Below are 23984 nucleotides of genomic sequence, written 5' to 3'. Positions count from 1 at the left end.
AAAAACTGCAAATTTTTGCCATCCAAAAATAATCTCATCACTGATTCTCAAACATTCCCAACCTGCCAAGAGGTTACGCCAACTCATTTCGGCAGTCATCATCGTCGTCGTCGTCGTCGGCTTCATCTTCTCAAGCCCGTAGACTCTTGCTCTGAAAATGATACAACCTGCTTTGCGGGTCCTGTGGGGTACACGACCAACTCGAGGCGCGACCAGCCTGCCTGTTGTTGACACTTCCAGCCCAAACGGTCTTAAAGGTGGCCCCAAAAAGGCAGCGTCGTTGTTCAAGAAGTCTCCAGAAGGCATGAGAGGTGCCTACTGCGGCAGCACCGCCAGCTTCTTGCCTGGATATAGTCCCTTGACGATACAGATACGACTGTGCTACTGCACTGTTTACTAGAGGAAATTTGAAGCTATTATGCGAAGAATGCTTGAGACTGTACGGTGTGAATGTTTTAAGACAATAAGTGGAATCTTTAATAATTATGTGCCATTCTTACAACCTTACAATAGAAATTAAGACATTTTTACAGGTTTTTAACTTTGATTGGAGAGTTTATAATGATTGTTTTCAAGTACAGTGATGCCATCATCATCGGTATTCCCAAATCACCAGTTCAGCAATGTTCCCTCCCTCGATGTTGTACCTTCTCGCGCTGCAGACAAACGTCGACCATTATTTCTGGTGTTTTCACGCTTGTCCTGAGTACACTTCACACCTAGCAACATCAGCAACAATTCCACCTCCCATCCACCACAATGTCAACAACAACATCTTCACCTCATCTGGTGGAAGCTCCAGAATGGATCTTCGCCCAAAGCTCCCGATTTCCGTAGAACCGCAGAATCAGCAACACTGACTGACTTTTGGCTCGCATCCGCACAGCTTAACCTCAAAAGCTGGGAGCACTGCCAAAAAGACGTAAACGTAAATTAATTTGATATCAAGATACACCATCCATTTCGTTTATTTACGATACCGGAAGGAATTGAAGTGAAAATGTGATTATGTCGGGCACGTGCGGAGAAGAGCTGGAGTTGGACCGACTGACGGTTGGGCGGACAAGGAAACGACTACATTTCCAGAGAAAGTGACAAACACAGCACAGGAGGAACATTTAAGTTACACAGTAATGAAAATAGTTATTTTGTTTCGTTACCTTATTTTGATGTAATTTTACATTGATTTATTTGCAAAGTGTACTTTTCACATCAGAACCTGTTCAGAACACATTGTTTTTTTTTTCACTGTATAACGATCTAGGTGTAAAAGCAGTATGAGTAACTTGAATGTTTTGTTTCCACACATGGAGTGTAAACTAAGCATTGGAGTTTAACTCATGTTTCTTGAATAATTAACGTTTACTTTGGTGAATTAGTGCTACAGTCTTAATAGAGATGGCAATTTTTTCTATGTCTGTTCTGAACAATAACAAATATCATTTTTTTAAATAACTAGTACAATAGAAGTTTAAAGAACATAATTACAAAAAAAATACCTTTTAAAAATACATATTTGCTCAAACCTCCACCATCACCAGTCTAGAAAGACGACGACAAGTGGTTGGCATCATTGTCCTGACACGCTCGCCTCAAAATTGAGTGTCTCTGGAGTGAGGAGACTGGTATGATTGAGCCGAGGCTCGAGGCTCTCCAAATCAGACACGACCCGGCCCCATGGCTTTTCAACACACTCTCTGTGTGCCACACAAGTCCTGCTCAGAATCTCTCGGTTTGACATAAAGGGGAAAAGTGGAGGTCGGGTCGTGGGTTGGGTGGAAAATGACAAGATTGCTCAAATTAAGACGTTTTCTCTACTTCGTCTTCTTCTTCTTCTTCGTTTTCTGAAGGGCTCACGCGTGGAATGAGCGGAAAATGATGATTGTTATGACACTCTTTAGAGGAAAGCAAATTGCACGACTGGAAAGTGTTATGTCTGCCTAATGAAGATCCAATTGTCCTGATCTTTTTGAACAACTAGCAGGGATGAGAAGATTTATTCAAGGAAATTTAGGTTTCACAAAACTGTGCACGAAAAGAATTATTTAATTGAGGATAAGTTAACCTCAACATTTCAAATCATGGTAAATACTCAAATTCAATAAATGGTTTCTTTCTGTTCATCATGCCAAGAGCCTTTTTCAATTGTCGCATGAATGTTTGAATGGTCTGCAGAATTATTCTCTTGTGTGACCTTTTTTTTTTTATTAAAGATATTAAAAATTTAATCAACTCTAAGTTAAACGAAGTCTTTTCTTTAAAATTTTTCCAACCAACTGTATGAGTAGAACTGTTCAGTCCACATTGAGAAAGTTGGTTAACAAAGATTCAACAGCATGCAACAGTCTGCTCCTTAATCCTCAGTTTAGTGTTGAAAATCAGCTGACTTGCACCCGGAATCCCAACTCTTCACAAGCTGGTCAGGTTACAGCATCCTACAAAATAAACGTGAGGAAAGAATTATTGCTTAACTTGGAGAACAACACAACAAAAGAACGCATTATTTATAGAAACCTACTCTACAGGGCGGTTTGTGCGAACTCCGGGCCCTTCTAGGGTCTGTTTACGGCCATAGGTCACCGTTCCAGACTGCATGACTATCGGTTTAGTGAGACCCTCAGCGCTTGATGTTCAGACGTGTTCAAATTGTTGATAAGTTTTCATAATTTTAAAATATAATTATATGAACTTAGTAGAAAAAAATTGAAAGAACGGAACAATAAAAAACACAAACCATTAATTTTTGTTTTCAATATGCTTTCCAATTTTTTTTACCAATTTATCAAAAAAAATTTAAGACATCTTTCAAATTAACAGAAAAATGACTGGGAAATTTCAACTGGTTAGTCTCTTATAAAAAAAACTAAATTATTCATAACCCACGTGGATACTGGCCTTGGATAACATTGAAGTTATTTTCCAATGTAATGAACATCAGTTCAATGTTTGACAGAATTCTTTAGTACGTACAGTACATAGTTGTCCTATGGGAAATTCGTAATTTGTAAGTAATAAGGATCTAAATATTTGGAGCTTACAAAACAAAATCCACTATGAAACAAAACGTATAGAAGATCAAGCCAAATCATTCCACATGGAAATAGATATTATAATCGCAAACATGTCTATTTGCAAACAGCTTTAGTTGCTGGGCTGGCTGGACAAGAATGCGTTTAGGATAAATTATGACAGCGAAAACTTTAAACGCGTTTTCTCATTTGCTCATGCAACAACTCGACGTCGTCGTGCTATCTTGTCGCACCCGCCATTTTGACGATCCGAGAAAAACGCGTTTTAATGTTTGACCTTGAATATACAAAAACGAGAGCACGCAATGTAAACAATAACAAACACGTTTTGTTTGGCTGACCATTCTGTGCATTGTCCCAAAGTTTGGTTGAAGTTGGTTGCTGGAGTCCCGAGTTATAATTACAAATGTTTACGGTAGTCTAGCTTGTACGTGCGACAAACGCATCCTGACTTTTCTGGCCTGAAATCCCTTTGGCCTTTTGTCGCACTTACATCAATTTTCATGGAGTGACAAGATAGCACGACAAGATTGAAACTACTTTCATATGTAAAGTGACAAAAATGAACCGAGTTTTTTCGTTTTTTGTTGAATATCTCAGGATTGAAATCGAATTTTGGGGATCTGTGAAGGTCAAAAGGTGAGGCATTGTGAGCTGCACAAAATGGCGTTCTTAACTCAATTTGGCCCAAAATGCACGTACGACAAGTTAGCACGATGGCGACGAACTAAGTATTTTGGGCGAAAAACCAAATGGAAATTTACCTAGTTAATCCAACAAAATAGACAAAATTCAAATTCTATGATTGTTTTCTTTCGGAAATAATATACACCCTAGTTTCGTCAGTTTCATTTTTTTTTTTTTGCGAAGTGCTCAGTTGCTTAAAAACAAAACATTTTTGCTAAACTTTATGAATACGGTTTTAGTATACATTACCAAGTTATCTAATTAGTAATTACTCTTGCGCACCAAGGTATAGCCGATGAAGAACTTTTGCTGCAGCTGCTCCCATCATCTGCTGTTCGGAGAATGTGCTTCAATGGGAAACGTTTGTTTAATATTTATAGCTCGGTTTTGTTGGGGAATAATCGCCAGGAAAAAAAGTCAGTACCTCCCCTTTCCACTAGTGTGAAAATTAAGGCAGAAAATAGTTTACAATGAGCGTGTGTGTGCCCGAGCAGACGGAAATAACTTGGGAAGGTCAGTTTTTGATGTTGTGAGAAGATCGAAATATGTTATTGGGATGATCGGATTAGTTGTTAAAATAACAAAAATCAATAACAAAGATTTGTTCGAAGAATAACTTAAACTGTTAATATGTTGTTATTGCAATAACAAACCAATAACACAGAAGGAATCATGAAGGAATAACAAGATTTGTTATTTTGTGCGGAGAGATGGAGCAGCATAATAACAAAAAATGTTATTGAACTGGTATGTCTCCATAACAAAAAAAGTTATTGTTTTGGTTTATTTGTAATTTGCAAATAAACCTGCAGTTGCCATAACTCCTCTGTACTAATCAGGGCTGCAGAGTCGGGTACCTCCAAGCGACTTTGAATCCATACTTTGAAGACAACTCCAACACTGGATGCAGGATATGACGTCAACGACGACTTTAGCTCTTCAAAAATACCCGACTTCACAGATTTCGACTCCAAGTAAAAGTTGCTGAAAATTAGATGAATCCGATGCAGTCTCCGAGGTCACACTCCAGCTCGAACTTCAACGTCAGCTCCGACTTCCTGGCTCTGTGAAAATAATAACAGTTTTTGTTATTCACACTTCAAAAATTCTCAATAAATAAATCAATTCCGTTAGGGAATATAACAAAATAAAAAAAAGAACTCTCAGAAGTTAATTTATCGGATTAATTTTAGCTTGAAACCCCATTTCATGGTGAAATAATGACCCCGATGAAATTGGTCAAAATTATTTCATAGTTCTAGCCAATTTTAGTAAAATCCCTTAGGGGGTATATCAAATAATTAAAAAAATCAACTTTCAAAATTTCAACTTTTTAGAATAATTTTAGCTTAAGGACCCCATTGCATGGCCAAAATAATGACCCTGACGAAATTGGTCAAAATTATCCCATAGTTCTAACCATTTTAAACTAAGTACTTTAGGGGGTATATCAAATAATTAAAAAAATCAACATTCAAAATTTCAACTTTTTAGAATAATTTTAGCTAAAGGACCCCATTTCATGGCCAAAATAATGACCCCGACGAAATAAGACAAAATTATCCCATAGTTCTAGCCAATTTTAACAAAGTCCCTTAGGAGGTATATCAAATAATTAAAAAAATCAACTTTCAAAATTTCAACTTTTTAGAATAATTTTAGCTTAAGGACCCCATTTCATGGCCAAAATAATGACCCTGACGAAATTGGTCAAAATTATCCCATAGTTCTAGCCAATTTTAACAAAGTCCCTTAGGGGGTATATCAAATAATTAAAAAAATCAACTTTCAAAATTTCAACTTTTTAGAATAATTTTAGCTTAAGGACCCCATTTCATGACCAAAATAATGACCTCGACGAAATTGGTCAAAATTATCCCATAGTTCTAGCCAATTTTAACAAAGTCCCTTAGGAGGTATATCAAATAATTAAAAAAATCAACTTTCAAAATTTCAACTTTTTAAGAATAATTTTAGCTTAAGGACCCCATTTCATGACCAAAATAATGACCCCGACGAAATTGGTCAAAATTATCCCATAGTTCTAGCCAATTTTAACAAAGTCCCTTAGGAGGTATATCAAATAATTAAAAAAATCAACTTTCAAAATTTCAACTTTTTAGAATAATTTTAGCTTAAGGACCCCATTTCATGGCCAAAATAATGATCCTGACGAAATTGGTCAAAACTATCCCATAGTTCTAACCATTTTAAACTAAATCCTTTAGGGGGTTTATCAAATAATTAAAAAATTAAATTTCAAAATTTCAATTTTTTAGAATAATTCTAGCTTAAGGACCCCATTTCATGGCCAAAATAATGATCCCGACGAAATTGGTCAAAATTATCCCATAGTTCTAACCATTTTAAACAAAGTCCTTTAGGGGGTATATCAAATAATTAAAAAAAATCAACTTTCAAAATTTCAACTTTTCAGAATAATTTTAGCTTAAGGACCCCATTTCATGGCCAAAATAATGACCCCGACGAAATAAGACAAAATTATCCCATAGTTCTAGCCAATTTTAACAAAGTCCCTTAGGAGGTATATCAAATAATTAAAAAAATCAACTTTCAAAATTTCAACTTTTTAGAATAATTTTAGCTTAAGGACCCCATTTCATGACCAAAATAATGACCCCGACGAAATTGGTCAAAATTATCCCATAGTTCTAGCCAATTTTAACAAAGTCCTTTAGGAGGTATATCAAATAATTAAAAAAATCAACTTTCAAAATTTCAACTTTTTAGAATAATTTTAGCTTAAGGACCCCATTTCATGGCCAAAATATTGACCCCGACGATATTAGACAAAATTATCCCAAAGATCTAAACATATTTAACAAAAGAAAAAATAATAACAGATTGTGTTATGGACACTTAGAAACTTTTCCATTTGTGCGATTTGTGGTAATTTTATTTCTAAGTCAGTATACCGAACGAATAACAAATTTTGTTATTAAGAGAGTTTTTGAAATGTATAACATTTCCTCTTATTGGCGTGTTATTAAACATTTTCAATATAATATCACTTCAATACCAAATTTTGTTATTTTATCAGAAACTGTTATTATTTTTTCTTCTTGAAGTTGAACTTCAGGTTAAAATAATAACATTTTTTGTTTTTTTTAACAGGATTTGTTATTGAAATATTATTAATTTTGTTATTACCGTCTGCCCGGGTGGTGATCATCACTCTACCGCAATCAGACAGATGAGTTGTGAGTAGTGAAGAAATGTTTCTTGACTTTGGTGCACTCAGCAAAACTTTTCTAATGATTATTTTTCACCCGGAATCGATAGAGACAGCTGGGAAATTAAAAGTTTCTCTCAGAAAGGAATTCAATTTCATGATGGGGGTGAGGTTCGAAGAACAGTGCTGCCATCTCTATTCGAAGAGAAGCAGTAGAAACATTTCCCCTTCGAGTGTGTGTGTGTGTGTCGAATGCAATAAACCGGGCCAAATAATGTTCTCTCGATTCTCGGATTATCTCCAGCAGTAGTTGGCTTACCCAAGTTTGACTTTGCAGAAAAGCTTCAAACGAACTTGTACTTGTGTATCTTTGCATATTGACGAAAGTTCTAGGGACCGAACGGATGTCGTCTTGAGATTTGGCCAGAGCTGGAGAAAGCTTTACCTTCCAACCTCGCGATCGCTTGTTCACCAATCTTGGTCGATGTATCTGCCATCACTGCCGACTGCATGCAGGCGGAATGCAAAAGTAGCAGGAATATGCTATGAATGCACTTCTACTCACACAAATGCACAAATACACACTCCCTCAAATTCACATCGGAAAAATATGCTGCGTTGTACGTACCCGTACACACAAGCAGCAAAAGTACGTATTGTGAAAACTGTAAGTGGAGGAACAAGACGAGAAGATGCTACTGGAAACAGGAAAATGGGGAAAATTTAATAAAAGAAAGCTCTGGGTGGCACAATCATGAACAAATACACGCTCCGAATGCACTCTGGTGAGTCCCAGTTCTTGACAGAGAGAGAGCAAGTACACGGAAAGTTATTTGGGCGAGAAAGATGAATTGCGGAACCGGATTGACGACGCCGTCCTCGGGAGGTTCCTGCATTGATAAAGGATTAGTGGGGTGTTATTTTGGGTCAAACGATTTTTATATTTAAAAAAAAACTTTTAATAAACCGTTTTGCTAATTAGAATGTATCAGGTTTCCTAATATTACCAAAATTTAAAATTGAGTTGCTGGGATAAAAGTATAAAATATAATGGAGTCAGTTGTTCCGAATAAATTACATACCGTCAGTAGGGATGGCTATGGGTCAAAAAACGATACATTTCTCGTAATTTCCTTATAACAAAAATAATTTAAATAACATCGAAAATCTTTCAACGTAGATTTGTTTACTACTAACATTTTCCCAAAACATGGTGGATTTTGATGAACACTACACAGTAAAAAAAATCATGGTAAAATTTCATCTAAAAAGGAGTACATCTTTTATGTCAGAAAAAAGCTTTAATTTTACCTCTAATTATGTGTAAATTTACATCTGGCAGACGCTAGGAAAAAATATCTGTAATCCTAAAAAAATATCAAACCAGCGATAGTTATATCTAGCTTACTAAGTCCGCGCCCCAATCCGCATGGCCATCTCGCCGCTGTGAAAACTAGACTATCAAAGCCAATGTATCTCTATGTGTTCCGTATATTGTATACTGTATTTACTGTAGGGCGTCCAATTTTCCCGGGTTCTGAATTTCCCGGGAAACGGGAAAAATATATTTGGAATTCCGGGAATTCCCGGGATCCCGGGAAATTTTTGAAGCAGTTATAAAATCTATGTTTTCAATTTATTTGTTATGTTTTTCTGGCTTAATCACAAAATTTTTCCTAAATCCTAAAAAAATATCAAACCAGCGATAGTTATACCTAGCTTACTAAGTCCGCGCCCCAACCCGCACGGACGTCTCGCCGCTGTGAAAACTAGACTATCAAAGCCAATGTAGCTCTATGTGTTCCGTATATTGTAAATGTACCCTGTATGCAGTAAATTAGCGCGTCCATCCCGGGAATTCCCGGGACAAGAATCTCGGGATTTTTCCAAAACCGGGAATTCCCGAATCCCGGGAATTCCCGAAAATGAAAATCAATCAAATTTTGGACTATAAATTTAGATTTGGAGGCGGAAATAGATCAACAGTTAAATACTCAGTAATCGATAAGAATTTCAAAGCATTTACAGATTACAGATCAGCAAAATGCTTTGCGTCTTAAATATTTTCCAATATTTTTTTTTTTATTTTTTTTATTGACTTCGTATTTTATCCACATATATTATTGATTTAAACTTAAAAAAGTATGATATTAAATAAAATTAACTATGCATTAAAAACCGGCATTTGGAGCAAAACAGGACAATTGTAACGAATTAAGATAGCTGTTTGAGCTATTGTTTTTAGAATAATGTTTTGAATGTTTTGATTGATTTCGGTTACAACAATTAACAAAACAATTAGTACATCGATTTCCAAATTTATTGCTCAAAAATTTCCTGTACCTATTTAGACTGCAGTCCCGATTATCTTCAGTTAACCGTAGTGAATTAAAGATATTTTTTTTAAATCTGTTTCAAATATAAAACATAAAGTTCCATACATATTAAAAGTGCTACATTTTCTGGTGTAATTTTATTTCTTGTTCACAGAAAAAAAAATCATGGTAATATTACATCTTGGAAAGGGTACATCTTTTATGTCAGAAAAAAGGTGTAATTTTACCTCTGGAAATGTGTAATTTTACCACTTTTCTGGTGTAATGTCACTTTTTCAGTCTAAATTGAGGTAAAATAACATCATAAAAGAGGTAATATTCAACCTTCCAAAATTGCAGCTTCCAAATTTACATAATTTTTTCTGTGTTGTTTTAGACAGTTTCAATGGAATTGTAGTCATGTTATAAAATTAAATAAATTAAAGAAATATATTAAAAATTGTGCTTCGTTTAAATTCCAAAGCATATCGGAGAACACATTTTTTAAATTATTTTAATCTATCAAACGACTGCTTTACCAATTAACATTTTTGAGCTAATTCTATGATTAAAGCCAGAAAAACATAACAAATAAATTGAAAACAAAGATTTTAAAACTGCTTCAAAAATTTCCCGGGATCCCGGGAATTCCCGGGATTCCAAAAATATTTTTCCCGTTTCCCGGGAAATTCAGAACCCGGGAAAATTGGACGCCCTATGAGTAAATACAGTATACAATGTACGGAACACATAGAGCTACATTGGCTTTGATCATCTAATTTTCAAAGCGGCGAGATGGCCGTGCGGGTAGGGGCGCGAACTTAGTAAGCTTGATATAACTATCACCGGTTTTATATTTTTTTGGAGTTACAAAATTTTTTTCCTGGCGTCTACACATTATTACAGATAAAATTAAACCTTTTTTCGGACATAAAAGATGTACTCCTTTTTATATGAAATTTTACCATGATATTTTTTTACTGTGTACCTTAAATGCCAATAGTTTGAAAATTGACCCAATCTCACCCCTTACCCAAGTAGCACACTTTATTCGCCAAGAGATTTCCGAACTGCTTGTTGAACTCGTTTACGTTTTACAACGTCCCTGAGGACTCTTGAACGCTGGAAAAAGCGCACGTTTTTCTGTTGTTGAACCTCTCTTCATCCGTCAGAAATGTGCGTGGTTTAAGTTAGTTTTGCAAATGCAAATCATCCTTGCTTAGAGAACGTTTGTTAAACATGTCATAAGAACTCTTGACTATAAGATTTTGAATTGGGTTAGGTGAACGTTGCTAGAACCGTTTAACAACATCCTGCCTTTAAGATTCAGCAGTGAGTTAGGAAAACGTGTTGAGAACCTTCCAAGAACATATCGTGGCAGACAAGAAAATTAAAGAGGCTTTTCATAATATACGTCCCAAGTTTTCGCTCAAAATATATTTTTCTTTATTTTAAACTTTATTTGTGAGTAATGTCACTTTACGATACTTTAACTTCTAGTTTTGTGATTTATCAGTTTGACAGGGATACGATGAATAATAAAAATATTAACCAAAAAAAAAATCATTCAAATTCATTATTATGCTTATGGAGATTTTTTTTTTAATTTTTAAGTACTAATCAACATCGCTTGCTGCTATATACTCGACTGCTGGTTCCCCCCGGTGGCTGCATTTTCAGTTTTCCTTTTTGATGAAGAATCCTCACGGCAAGTATCGAAACCCTTGATCACTCCAAATGTCAAGTCCAGGCGCGCGTCTGCATCTTTCCACGAGGGGTTATGTTGGATGAGCAGGCCTAAACGTCAATTAGAAGTCTGCGGTCATCTAGCTTTTACCAACTAAAACTTCCGTTGAACATAAGCTGTTTCTATTTTTAGAACTATCTGTGCTTGTTTCGTCAACATGTTCTTTCTCGGTTTTAAAAACACGAACGCAAACTACACATAAACAACTTATTTACGAGAAATCCCAGCCGAAGCCAAAGGTCAAATCTTCTAGGTTATCATGCTAAGCAAACTGAAATGAAACATCATGTCTGCAAATGTCATTTTGCTCTCCGCACGGTGCTCAAAATACCGTTATTATGAAAAAAAATATGCACTCCGAGATTTTGGGGTCTATCGATTCCTTACACCATAGCGCATCTCTGTGCCAAAAATAAAAACATTCGCTGATGTAAGATGTTACATCTGATTTTTAATAAGAAAACCAAAACAATCAATACAATTTCAGCACGTTAAAGAATATGCATTTCGAGATAATGGTGTTTTTTGCTTCATATGACTGTCAAGTATCTCTGGGCCAAGTTTCAGAAGGTTTGCTGATGTAGCTCTCGAGATACAGCCATTTTAAGATGTTATTTCCGATTTTTTCAAAGAAAATCCATGAAATCAATTTTATTTCAGCATTTGTAAGAATATGCAATCCGAGATAATGATGAATTTTGCTTCATATGACTGTCAAGCATCTCTGGGCCAAGTTTCAGAAGGTTTGCTGATGTTGTTTTTGAGGAACAGCCGAATTAATTTGCTATTTCCGACTTTTAACGCCGATTAAATAGATTTTCTTTGAAAAAGTCGGAAATAACATTTTAAAATGGCTGTATCTCGAGAACTACATCAGCAAACCTTCTGAAACTTGGCCCAGAGATACTTGACAGTCATATGAAGCAAAAAACATCATTATCTCGAAATGCATATTCTTTAAAATGCTGAAATGAAATTGATTCCATGGATTTTCTTTGAAAAAATCGGAAATAACATCTTAAAATGGCTGTATCTCGAGAACTACATCAGCAAACCTTCTGAAACTTGGTCCAGAGATACTTGACAGTCATATGAAGCAAAAAACATCATTTTCTCGAAATGCATATTCTTTAAAATGCTGAAATTAAATTGATTTCATGGATTTTCTTTGAAAAAATCGGAAATAACATCTTAAAATGGTTGTATCTCGAGAACTACATCAGCAAACCTTCTGAAACTTGGTCCAGAGATACTTGACAGTCATATGAAGCAAAAAACATCATTATCTCAAAATGCATATTCTTTAAAATGCTGAAATTAAATTGATTTCATGGATTTTCTTTGAAAAAATCGGAAATAACATCTTAAAATGGCTGTATCTCGAGAACTACATCAGCAAACCTTCTGAAACTTGGTCCAGAGATACTTGACAGTCATATAAAGCAAAAAACATCATTATCTCGAAATGCATATTCTTTAAAATGCTGAAATTAAATTGATTTCATGGATTTTCTTTAAAAAAATCGGAAATAGCATCTTAAAATGGCTGTATCTCGAGAACTACATCAGCAAACCTTCTGAAACTTGGCCTAGAGATACATGACAGTCATATGAAGCAAAAAACACCTTTATCTCGAAATGCATATTCTTTAAAGTGCTCAAATTGTATTGATTGTTTTGGTTTTCTTATTAAAAATCGGATGTAACATCTTAAAAGGGCTGTATCTCGAAAACTACATCAGCGAATGTTTTTATTTTTTGCACAGAGATGCGCTATGGTGTAAGGAATCGATAGACCCCAAAATCTCGGAGTGCATATTTTTTTTCATAATAACGGTATTTTGAGCACCGTGCTCCGAGTTCTACAAGCAAGTTTCATTTAAGTCAGAATAAACTTCAAAATGAATTTTTCGTAATCCGTTGCTAGATTTGGCGTCTATGTTACACAACCATGTTAAACAATGGTTTTTTGATCAAAATTTGAACAATTTACCAATTGTTATGACACTTGTTCAATAATTTACGTATAAAAACGCTTGTACAGCAATTGTTTAACAAAAAAATAAAAAGCGATGTTTTTCTTGCTACTTGGGTAGAGAGGGTGACATTGGGTCAAATGAAACTAAAATGATGCTCAAATACAACGATATGGTAAAAACAAGTCATCCAACAGTGTTTCTTGTTCGAGGGAATCGTATTGACATGCTACAAAGTTGAAGTAGATATTTTCAAACATTTGGGAGTTTTCGAGCAATTCTAACAAAAATATTAGAAAAATGATTTTTTGAGAGGTAATTTTTGGCCAAAAACGTACCTCAACTTTAGACAGCTGCCAAAATAACAGGATTTGTTCTAGGAACGAGATTTTTTCAGCGAAGTCATCTTAAGATGTCTCCGACACAAGGGTTTTATCAGAATTTAGTTTTTTTGAGGAGAAACTGAGAAATGGTGAAATCCGTAAAAATCACTTCCAATTTCACCCCCCAGACCCAATGTCACCCCCACTGACGGTAACTGATTTTTTTTAATTTGATGCTAATAAACGCTTCATTTTCATTAACGTACGATGGATTTGGGCTCCCTGGACACACTCCAATCGATAGAATTGAATTTTAGTGAAATTCTTGCAAATAATCAAAATTGTAAATTGAGGTGTAATTTGAGTGGAATAATTTAAGGCATCCATGCACCCCTCGTTTTTCTATGGGGGTAGAAAAAATATGGAGTGCGCATAAAAATAGTTAATCCTCGTTCCGATTTTTTTTTCGGCAATACAATCAAACAGCCGTTAGTACTGTCCATAATTGTCGGTAACTGTTATACCCCTATATATCAAAAAAATGCATAAGGACAATTTTCATGCAGTTTCTGATATACTTCCATGCAGATTTATAGCAAAATTATGCGACCACCGTTTGGGTGTAATAATAATACTCATGAAAACATAAATATTGTGCTACAAATGGTAACCACATCTGAGGTTTACTTTACAGAATACAAAAATCTAATAAAAAAGAAGTAACTTAATCCAAACTCCCAACAGTCAACCACCCATTTCGGTTCGTCCTCCTGGATCTGGACCCTCAGCCAGCTTCTCACCCTGCGTTCTCCTTTGCGTTCTATCTTGTTTACACAACGTCAGTACTACTTGCTGCATTTGATGTGAATTTGTGTACTCTGTAAGCTTTTCTTTTAGCCAAATCAAATTGGGATTAAGGGGTACCATTGCGAAATCCTTATGGCTTTTCGTTTGCTTCTCCTCTCTTGTTGTCAATATGGTAGAGCTCTTCGAATCAAGAATTGTGTAATGGAAGCGTGTGTGTGTGTTTGTGCAAGTTTGTATGTAACAACCACAGCCAAGTCACCTCAGTGAGGTTTTGTGCTGGAATTGAGTTTGCTTAAGGCAAAAAAAATCTTTCGTTCCCTTATACAGAGTGGATTCCGAGAATTTGGTGGATTGCAAAAGGTGAACTCTTTGGCTTAGGGACAACCGCTACAGCTGCTGTTTGCTCACAAACAGTTATCCACATATACAAACATATGAACATACAATTGACGAACAAGCACACTTACACGCAGTCGTTTGAAGCTGTCTAAGTAAAATTACTTTCACATGACTCAACTCTGAGCTTATTTCGAAAACACACATTTGAAAATTCAATATGTCTCATTCACTTGTAACGGCCTTTTCAATAAAAAAGTGATAACACATAAACTAATTGAATAATTATTTGAGAAGAAATATTGAAGATTTTTTAACAGTGCCAACATAAATACGAGTTTGAGTGGGATTAGAAAAGCGAGATTGATTTCAGTGGTAAAATGCTGCTGACTGTGACATGTCCAACTCCATTCAGACCGTTTGTGTCAACAAAGTTGTATGTAGCTGCTACGAGAAGGTCGGCGTTTCCAGCGGTAATTGAATGTTCACCAAGGAAAACGAGACCCGTCAATGGGAGTGAAAGGTTGATATGTGTGTGGGAGGTTGAGTTGAACGGGTCTTGCTTGAAAGCGCTAAATCAAAGGTTTAAACGATTGGTGTGGTGAGTTTTCCTGAAATTGGTTCAGTGAACGTTTCCGAGAAAGTTGTGAATTTAATCTGGGTAATTTTCCACTTTAACATAATCACCACAAATTGATGCATATTACCAGATGGCTTTGGGATACAAAACTGCTGTTGTAGAACATTTTTAGGTCCTATAAACTATTCTCTTTGATATTCGGAACTATTCAAAATTGTTCAACTGGTTGAAATCAGATAGATAAATTAGATCGATTTCAAACCCGTTTTTTTTTTTTTCAAAAAAAAATACTGTATTGAAAAACGATGTGCAAATTTAAACAACATAATAAATTCATGAAATCAGTTTTAAAAAAAATCACGTCTAAAGTCATTTTAAAACCTGCAAAATCTTAAAAAGAAGTCAACGCCATTCAAAAAACAACAAAGCTCCATCAAAATTAACATTTCCGCCGCTTCCACTGACTTAATTCAAAGAAAAGCCACTCAGAAGTCGTCCCTTCATCGTAGCGTTGCAGTCAAAGGTACCCGGGTCCAGATTTTCCAGTGCCATGGAGGCCATCAAAATTCCACCTCCCAAACCCAGCAGCGCAACGAGGCAAACTCTTGTCAACTCGTCGTCGCTTCTCGTCGTCTTTGTGTCACCGATCTTATTTTTCTTTGCCGTTTTCAACACTTCTCTCGGCTGGCAATCCGGCCGGAACACCTCTAACCCCTTAATTTCGTTTTGGTTGAGTTCTCTGGCCAGTGATGTGAATGGTTTATTTTATTTATTATTTTTTTTGCTTTTTTTCAAACGAGTTTTGTATATCCAACATTGTACAACTTTCTTTACTTCTACATTTATTTATTTTATTTCAACTTCAATATTTTTGAACATTTTGCGGTCATGTTGATTTTCACTTGAAGAATTTAGTTTGTACTGTTGACTGTTCATGTTTTGGTAAATTGGTTTTTATCAGCGATTGGAAAATCTTGATCATAAGAGTTTCACTGATAACTCACTGAGAGTAACAATCAAAAAAAAGACAGATATTTTTTTCTTTAACTATATTTCTTTCTACGATACGATACAGCAAACAGTGTGTAATGTGAATATAACCATATCTTGGCCTAGTGCTAGGGCAAATAACTGATGAAATTACGAAATTCTTGGAATTCAGAAAATACATTTTGCATCGTGTTTAAACAAAATAACTAAAGATAATTTGAAATTACATTGCTCGTTATAATAATATACTATTAACAATATTATTTTCTTTGGAACTTTTTTAGTACCATCCCTGTTCCCTGGCCCGCCACGCGACGCAAATTATTCAAATTCACCCCGCGGGTCTCCGTGGTTCCGTGGGCTCATTCTGGGCCATGTTCCTCGTTAGTGACGAGAGCGTCCCCTTCGCCTTCTTCTGCACGGTTCCAGATCTTAAAACGTGCGCCAACCGAAAGGAGTGAAAAAGTTTAAATTAAATTGGAACTCTGTCAACATTTTCATCAGTGTCTGCCCGACGACGACGACGACCCACTACAAGGAAAAATGCGAGAAGGCGAATTTTCCATATTTTTTCTGCTGACTCAAGAGACTGAATTCTAGTAAAAGTACGGGAACTGGAATGAGACGACCCTGTCCACAAATATAGTGCTCGAACATGCTACCGGAAATTATGACAAAACCTTTTCCGGTTTGTTTCGTGGGTGCTTTTTAGTTTTTTGTTGTTATCTGTATTGAAATTTTGTTATCATTTCAAATTCGAAAAAATGCAATATATGTTATCTCTTTAGATAAATGCTGTAAGAAAAATAGTATCAATTCAAATATTAATTCATACTTTCTTCAAATAAAACACAAACAACATCTACTGTGAATACAAATTGACGAGTTGCAAAATTCAACCAATTGAACAAATCTTGTCTGTGCTCGCTTTCGTCGTGAAACGGTAAAAATTTAAGCAATTGAAAGCACTCAGAATGGCAAAAGTTTGCGTGTTATTCAAATTTGACGAGACAAAATTATAATGGTGCAGTGAACGGTGACATTGCATTCGCAAAGATTTTTTTTCCTGTCGTTTTAAATTTTCACTGATTGCATTTTCGTGAACTTGACTTACCAGATGGTGATCCTTTTCAGTGCAGAATCAGAACCGACAATTTTACAATGTTCTTTTCTCTTTTTTTTCTTGCTATTCTCTTTCAGTAACTTCATCATAAAGCCGTCGTAGTAAATTCTACAGTAAGAGTACGAAACTTCAAAGACGAATCACCCCCCTTGGCTGGACGGAAGCGGGAGCAATGAACGTCGTCTGGCGGATATTGTTTTACATTGGAGTCCTGTGGCGATTCTACGGCTGTCGGCACTTTATCGTCGAGGCGGCCTGCCCCAAAGGGTGTCTGTGTCTGTCGCCGGCCCAGGTAAGAACTTCTTAGGTGGCATTATCAATTTGACGTGCAATGAGATAAGTTGAAGTTTTAATGTTCAAGACGTTAAAGCAATTTACTGAATAAAATACAATCATTGACAGAAAATTGCTCATTACAATTTGAATCGAATAACGCTATACTGCCTCTGTTCGCATAAAAGTCCTATATATTTATAAAAAACAGCAAGCTGAGAACAAAACAAAACATATGAAAAGGTCATATGGAACTTTAAATTGCGTGCGGTGCGTCGAAAAACACAAATTTTATTTTCATTTCATTTTCATATCTCAGAATCCTGTTAACGAACTCCCTCCATTTTTCAAAATGTTACGTAAAATTGTTCGAGGAACCCGAGAAAAATATTTCCAGACATTGACTCTTTGGTCCAGACACCGTCAAAATGCTATGTTAAAGTTTCATACGAGTTTTTCTTTGAAAGGCCAACTTTTCATTTGCGCATTGGCTTTGATAATCAAGTTTTCACAGCGGCGAGTTGGCAGTGCGGGATGGGGCGCGGACCTAGTTAGCTAGATATAACTATCGCCGGTTTTATATTTTTTGGGATTACATATATGTTTGCCTAGCGTCTGCCAGATGTAAATTTACACATAATTAGAGGTAAAATTAAAGCTTTTTTCTGACATACAAGATGTACTCCTTTTTAGATGAAAATTTACCATGGGTTTTTTCTACTGTGTGGTTGGTGCCTTCCTCACATTTAGAGCGTAATGCTACCCGGGCAGACGGTAATAACAAAATTCATGCCATTTCAATAACAAATACTGTTAAAATAACAGAAAAATGTTATGGAATATTCTTGTAAAATCCATTTTTGCATAAGAGCTTAATAATAGTTTATGTTATCTAATCTAATCTAATCGAACACAAGCGCAGCCAGTCCGAAGAAAGCATCCTGGAAGAACTTGTGGTAAGATTACGCCTCAAGTTCTTTCTTGTCAATATTAATGATAATAATAATAATAGTTTATGTTATCATAACAAAATTTGTTATTGGTCTGATATTGGTTGAAAGTCAAAACAACTTGGGAATAACATTTTTTGTTATGAAAGAATAACTCCAATTGTTATTGGGATGATCGGATTAGTTGTTAAAATAACAAAAAATAATAACAAAGATTTGTTCGAAGAATAACGCAAAATGTTATTAGTCTGTTATTACAATAACAATCCAATAACAAAAAAATCATAACGGCGAATAACAAATATTGTTATAAATAACATGAAATGTTATTGGCCTAGTATTTTCAAATAACAAAAAATGTTATTCCCACGTTATTTCCGTCTGCTCGGGTATCCAAAATAAATACAAAAAGGCGGACCTTTCAGTGTTATATGATTTATTATTCGTACCATCAGGTTGGGTAGTCAAATCTTCATAATTCAGGGCACTTATGTGCTTATAACTTTTGATAGGGTTGTCAGATCTGCAATCTACTGAACTCGTTGGAAAGGTCTTTTGATTACCTATCCAAAGACAGGTCGCATTAAAGATTCGGACAACGTTTTCATCGAAATATATGAGATCCGGCCTCTAAAAAGTGCATAAATAACACTTAAGTGCGCATAACTTTTGATAGGGTTGTAAGATCTTCAAACTTTTGAACTCGTTGTAAAGGTCTTTCGAATACCTTTCTAAAAATGTATTCTTACAAAAAACCACCCTTTTTACAATCTTCCGGACTTTAGAATCGTTTTTTATCATAACTTTTGAAGTACTTTACTACACTTTATAATTTTCAATAGCGACTTATGGGACCCCAAGACGAATCAAATGAGACCAATACGGTCCAAACCGGTTCAGCCAGTGTCGAGATAATCCAGTGCAAATTTTTTTGATCAACATCCCACCACACACTTAGACATTTGCTCAGAATATGATTCTGAGTCGATAAGCATACATGAAGGTGGGTCTAGAAGGTCAAATTAAGAATTTCGTTTTTCGAGTGATTTTATAGCCTTTCCTCAGTAAGGTGAGGAAGGCAAAATGTTTATTTTGCAAAAATCGACGAAAATGGCAATTTTTCGAACCTCCACAGCTAAAAAAGTTGTAATCCAGCTGCGTGTAAAAGGCCTGGGTGTAAAATAAATATTGCTTTATTTTATGCAATTTTATGTAATTTTACACCCTGAAATATGTAGCCCATCAGTATGGGAAACCTACTTGACCAAAATGTCAAGCTCATATATGTGTTTATCCTTGCAGCTTTTCGTCGGTCTGATGGCCGAGTGGGCTATGGCGCCAGTCCTTACTGTTGGTGCTAGGTTTGAATCCCGATGATTACAACCTTTTTTTTGTGTTTGCAAAAAATTTACATGTAGTGTGTAATATTAAGTGTTTATTTTGACTAGAGGTGGGCAAAACCGCTCTTTTTTAGGAGCCGCTCATTTTCGTTCGCTCATTAAAAAGAGCCGCTCTTTTGAACGGCTCTTTTGCTCTTTTTCAAAATTTTGATGAAAAGGTTTTTCTAAAATCGTATGATATTATAAGTTATTTCACATTGGACTTTTACAAATAATTTGTTAAAAAAAATAAAACTGAAAACGAGAAGATGCCTTTCAAAACCATAGGTCTTGGCGGTCTCTAGGTCAAGTAATTGAATGGCATCCAAACTTAAATCTAGGATGTTGGAAAAATTGCTTTTAATTTTAAAATTGCGTTTATTTCTGCAAGAATTGACCTAATGCTGATATTTTATTTGGAGAAAACATTCTGCGAACTCTTTTGTACATCCTGATTTAATCAATAAAGTCTGTAATTGCTAAAAGGATTTTTTGTCCAAAATCTCTAAATTATTCAGTAAATTTTTGGTAATATTTTTTAAATTATGCAATTTGAAATGCTCAAATTTGTATTCTGGTAATACTTTAATGTACAATAGTTTTTTTCTTCATATTGTTTAATAAATCATTTACTTTTGGAATTAATTTTCATAAGCATTGAAAAATTTGAAATTTTATTGACCGATTCTTAGCGAAGCTACACCAAAATGTCACATTTTTCAATTTTCAATATGATTTTTAATATGAAAAAAATCATTTTTATTATGATGCAATAATTGCAATGTGCTTTAAATGCGTTTTCTTATCTTAAAAGCCAAGAACATTGACCAAAAGTGCAAGCCATTGTACGGGAGAGGAGTTTTTTCATAAATCTGCTCCTTTCGTTGTCCCGTCACGAAAAGAAATGGCTGGCAAAAACTCAAATTTCATTCAATTCTTTCAGTTCAAGGAGCAAAAGATTCGTTTTTTAATCGTAACCAATAAAACAACAAATTACAAATTAAAAAAATGTGATAATGTGTAGAAGAGCAAAAGTTTTTTAAAATCAAACTGGCAAAGCTGTAGCGATTTTTGTAGTGTGCCTTTTGAAAGTCCAGTTTTACGATGTTGTCCCGTCACGCTACATTTTTATTTCAGTGGAAGCACAGGTACTATATGGTACATTCTGCATGATATTTCTTTGTAGGAAAATCAATTATCTTTCCATATATGTAATAACATTGGGAGGTTTCTTCTTTTATTTTGCCACTACAGCCAAAACGCTGAAAAAAACTTGGAATTTTTTTGAAAAGGAGCCGAAGAATCGGTCTATTTTCAGTTCTCAAAAACAAATTCAATACTATTTTTTTGAAGTTCAAAAAATTATATTAATAACAAAAAGTTTGAAAAAGAACCGCGGTTCATTTTTTGTGAGCCACGGATCTTTCGCTCTTTTCAGTGAACCGGCTCTTTGAGCGGCTCGCTCTTTTTTTGCCCACCTCTAATTTTGACGAAGGTGATGTGCATGCTTTTGCATGCGATTTTACCATCGGATTTTTTGCTGTGTCCCTAATACGGTGTAGGTCACACTAATGACCGAACAAAAAAGAATCTAATAAAAGCTTGGATATTTTCAATTCTTATTTGAAAGAATGGAAAATTACTCCAAATGCTGCAAAAACTCAACTTATTATTTTCCCTCACAAACCAAGGGCTGATTTTCTTAAACCAAAAAGTCATCACATTATAAAGATGAATGAGGTAAATTTAAAGTGGGAGGATCAAGTGAAATATCTTGGACTTGCTTTTGACAAAAACCTTACTTACAAGGATCACATTGAAAGTATCCAGGTTAAATGTAACAAATATATTAAATGTTTGTATCCACTTATAAACAGGAATTCTAGACTTTGTCTCAAGAATAAACTGTTAATTTATAAACAAATTTTCAGACCTGCCATGCTTTATGCTGTGCCGATCTGGACAAGCTGTTGTTTAACCAGGAAGAAAAAACTTCAGAGGATTCAGAACAAAATTCTGAACATGATTCTGAAACTTCCTCCTGGTTCAGCACCAGTGAACTTCATCAATTAGCCGAAGTTGACACTTTGGATGTTATGTCCAATAAGATAATTGATGCATTTCGACAAAAATCATTGCAGTCTTCAGCTGCATTGATCCGCTCTTTATATAGTTTATAAGTTAGTTTTAAGGTATCCCTTTTCCCTTTTGTACATGTAGGACCTCCTACATTTGAAGCTACAATATTTCATGAATAAATGAAAGTTGCTAGTATTTAAAATTGAGGTGAAAAGTCATCGTTTGTGATTGGACACTCAATAATATTTTAACTGAATGAATGTACATGGAAAAGAAATTTAAATAAATATAAATTAAAAAAAAAAAGAATCTAATTATTTCAGCAAGGGAACTACCAGATTTTATTTTTTGGTTTTTTTTTTTCATGCTGTTTTAGTGGGGAATTCAATTTTGTTTATTTGATTTTTTTTGTGTTTCATAAACAAAACAAGCTGAAAGATATTTTGTTTCCAATTGTCTTATTACGAAACAAGCATTGATTATTGTTCTGTTCTTCTCGCAGAAAACATCATTATTATGAAAAAAAAGATATTAAATAAAATTACAACTATCTCTAGCTTGATTAGTCGCATCCAAACACCCATTGCAAAGTATGCAACTACCACCAAAATTCCCAAATGATTAAGGCTCGATGTCATCTAAATAATCATTCCCGTCTATTTGTCAAAACTATGAAGTAATTGCAAAAACCGATACAAAAACCACCTTCCCGCGCTCTTCTCATTTATTCCCAACAGAGTCATCGGACCGTCCAATTCGGACGTCGTCGTCCTCTGATGGTGGCATAATACGTACCAAACACCACCTCTATGGTGGAGCGGCCTTCTGTTTTTTTTTTTTTAATTTTTCCCCGTTATTTTTTGACTTCACTTGCTCCATCGAAAAACTAGATGCAAAAAGGGAGATCATCCGACAAATCTCAGTCTTTTTTGGGTTGGGTAAAAAGTGGTTTGCTTTAGTTAATCCATCTACCAGTGCATGGCAGAATCATTTGAACCAAAAATCTTCAATATCCATAGTTTTCTCCAAAGAAAAGTAATCTCCTTTAACAGATCATGCAAGCAAAAATCTCCAGTTTAGGCCGCTTTCCCCGTGGGCTTTTCCGTTTGGGGATATTTTGATTTTTTTTTCACTCCCCCAGCTTATGATGGTTACGTCGCTGCGGTAGGCCCCTCGGAACACCTTCGAAACCCGACGTGAGGTGAGGTCGGGCAGAGCTTGATTCTCTTTGGGGACCACTTTTTCAGCCCCGGAGCTGCCAGTTTTTATGGAAAAGATGTGTTTCCACTTACCAGATCCGGTGGCACCGAGCACAAACCAGAGGAAATGATGTGAGAGGGTTCATACTGATTAGGGGAGATCGCTTTTTTTTTAATGCTTAAGAAAACTAATTCAATTGTAAATTTATAAAAGCCCAAAATTTTAAATTTTATGTATTGAAAAGGAATACCTAAAAAATATCATGTGCAGTATTGAGAAGAAATCCTCTTTGTTTGGTGCCTTCCTCACTCCTTCCTAAAGATCCTCATAGATCTTAACAATTTTAGACTGAGAGAGTTGGCTTCCAAAAAGTCCATAAGTATCACTTAAGTGACCACAACTTGCAAAATTTCACAAATGTTTCATGTTTGAACATTGAAAATCGGACCATTATTTGATGAGCTATCGACATTAGAAAATGGTGAGTTGTTTGGGTGAGACTTAGAAAACTTCAATTTTCGTGTTTCTTTTACTTAAAGCCGCTGTAACTCAGCAACCCGCGTCAATTCTTTATTGTCTCTTTGACAATTTTATAGCAAATGTTCAGAACTTTTCAAAAAAAAATTAGAAATGGTCAATCATGGTCACTATTTTAAAAAATCAAAAACCTACAAATATTTCGCTAAAATCAAACTTTCAGTGGCTATATCTTGAAAGGCTTCGCCTTGCATTACTTTTCGATTGCAAATTCAATTTTACATTAAAAAAATTAAGTCAAATTTATTTTTGCATGAAATTTCGATGTTTTCCAAAAGTCAATATTTTTCAAAAAATCATAACTCGGCGGCAGATTTTTTTACCATGTTTCTCTATAGCTCAAAAGTTGTGGGTTTTTGTCCCCTAAAACATATCAAAAAATCTCGATAATCAAAAAATACATATTTTGGGAAATTGAGTTTTTGAGAAAAAAAATTGATCGAAAAATAGCTACAACTTT

General features: G+C 35.1%; 1 protein-coding gene across 1 annotated transcript in view; it reads left to right on the top strand.

Moving 5' to 3' along the window:
* The window catches only part of LOC6037403 (chondroadherin), a 133168-nt gene that overhangs the window by 96460 nt on the left and 12724 nt on the right, over nt 1-23984 (top strand). Inside the window, exon 2 of the mRNA XM_001847268.2 lies at nt 17184-17398. Coding sequence (XP_001847320.2) covers nt 17279-17398 — 120 coding nt within the window. The 5' untranslated portion in view covers nt 17184-17278. The remainder of the gene's footprint in view (nt 1-17183; nt 17399-23984) is intronic.

Source organism: Culex quinquefasciatus, chromosome 1 (genome assembly GCF_015732765.1).
Source record: "Culex quinquefasciatus strain JHB chromosome 1, VPISU_Cqui_1.0_pri_paternal, whole genome shotgun sequence".
Lineage (NCBI taxonomy): Eukaryota > Metazoa > Arthropoda > Insecta > Diptera > Culicidae > Culex > Culex quinquefasciatus.
This window is presented reverse-complemented; position numbering and strand designations above follow the sequence as displayed.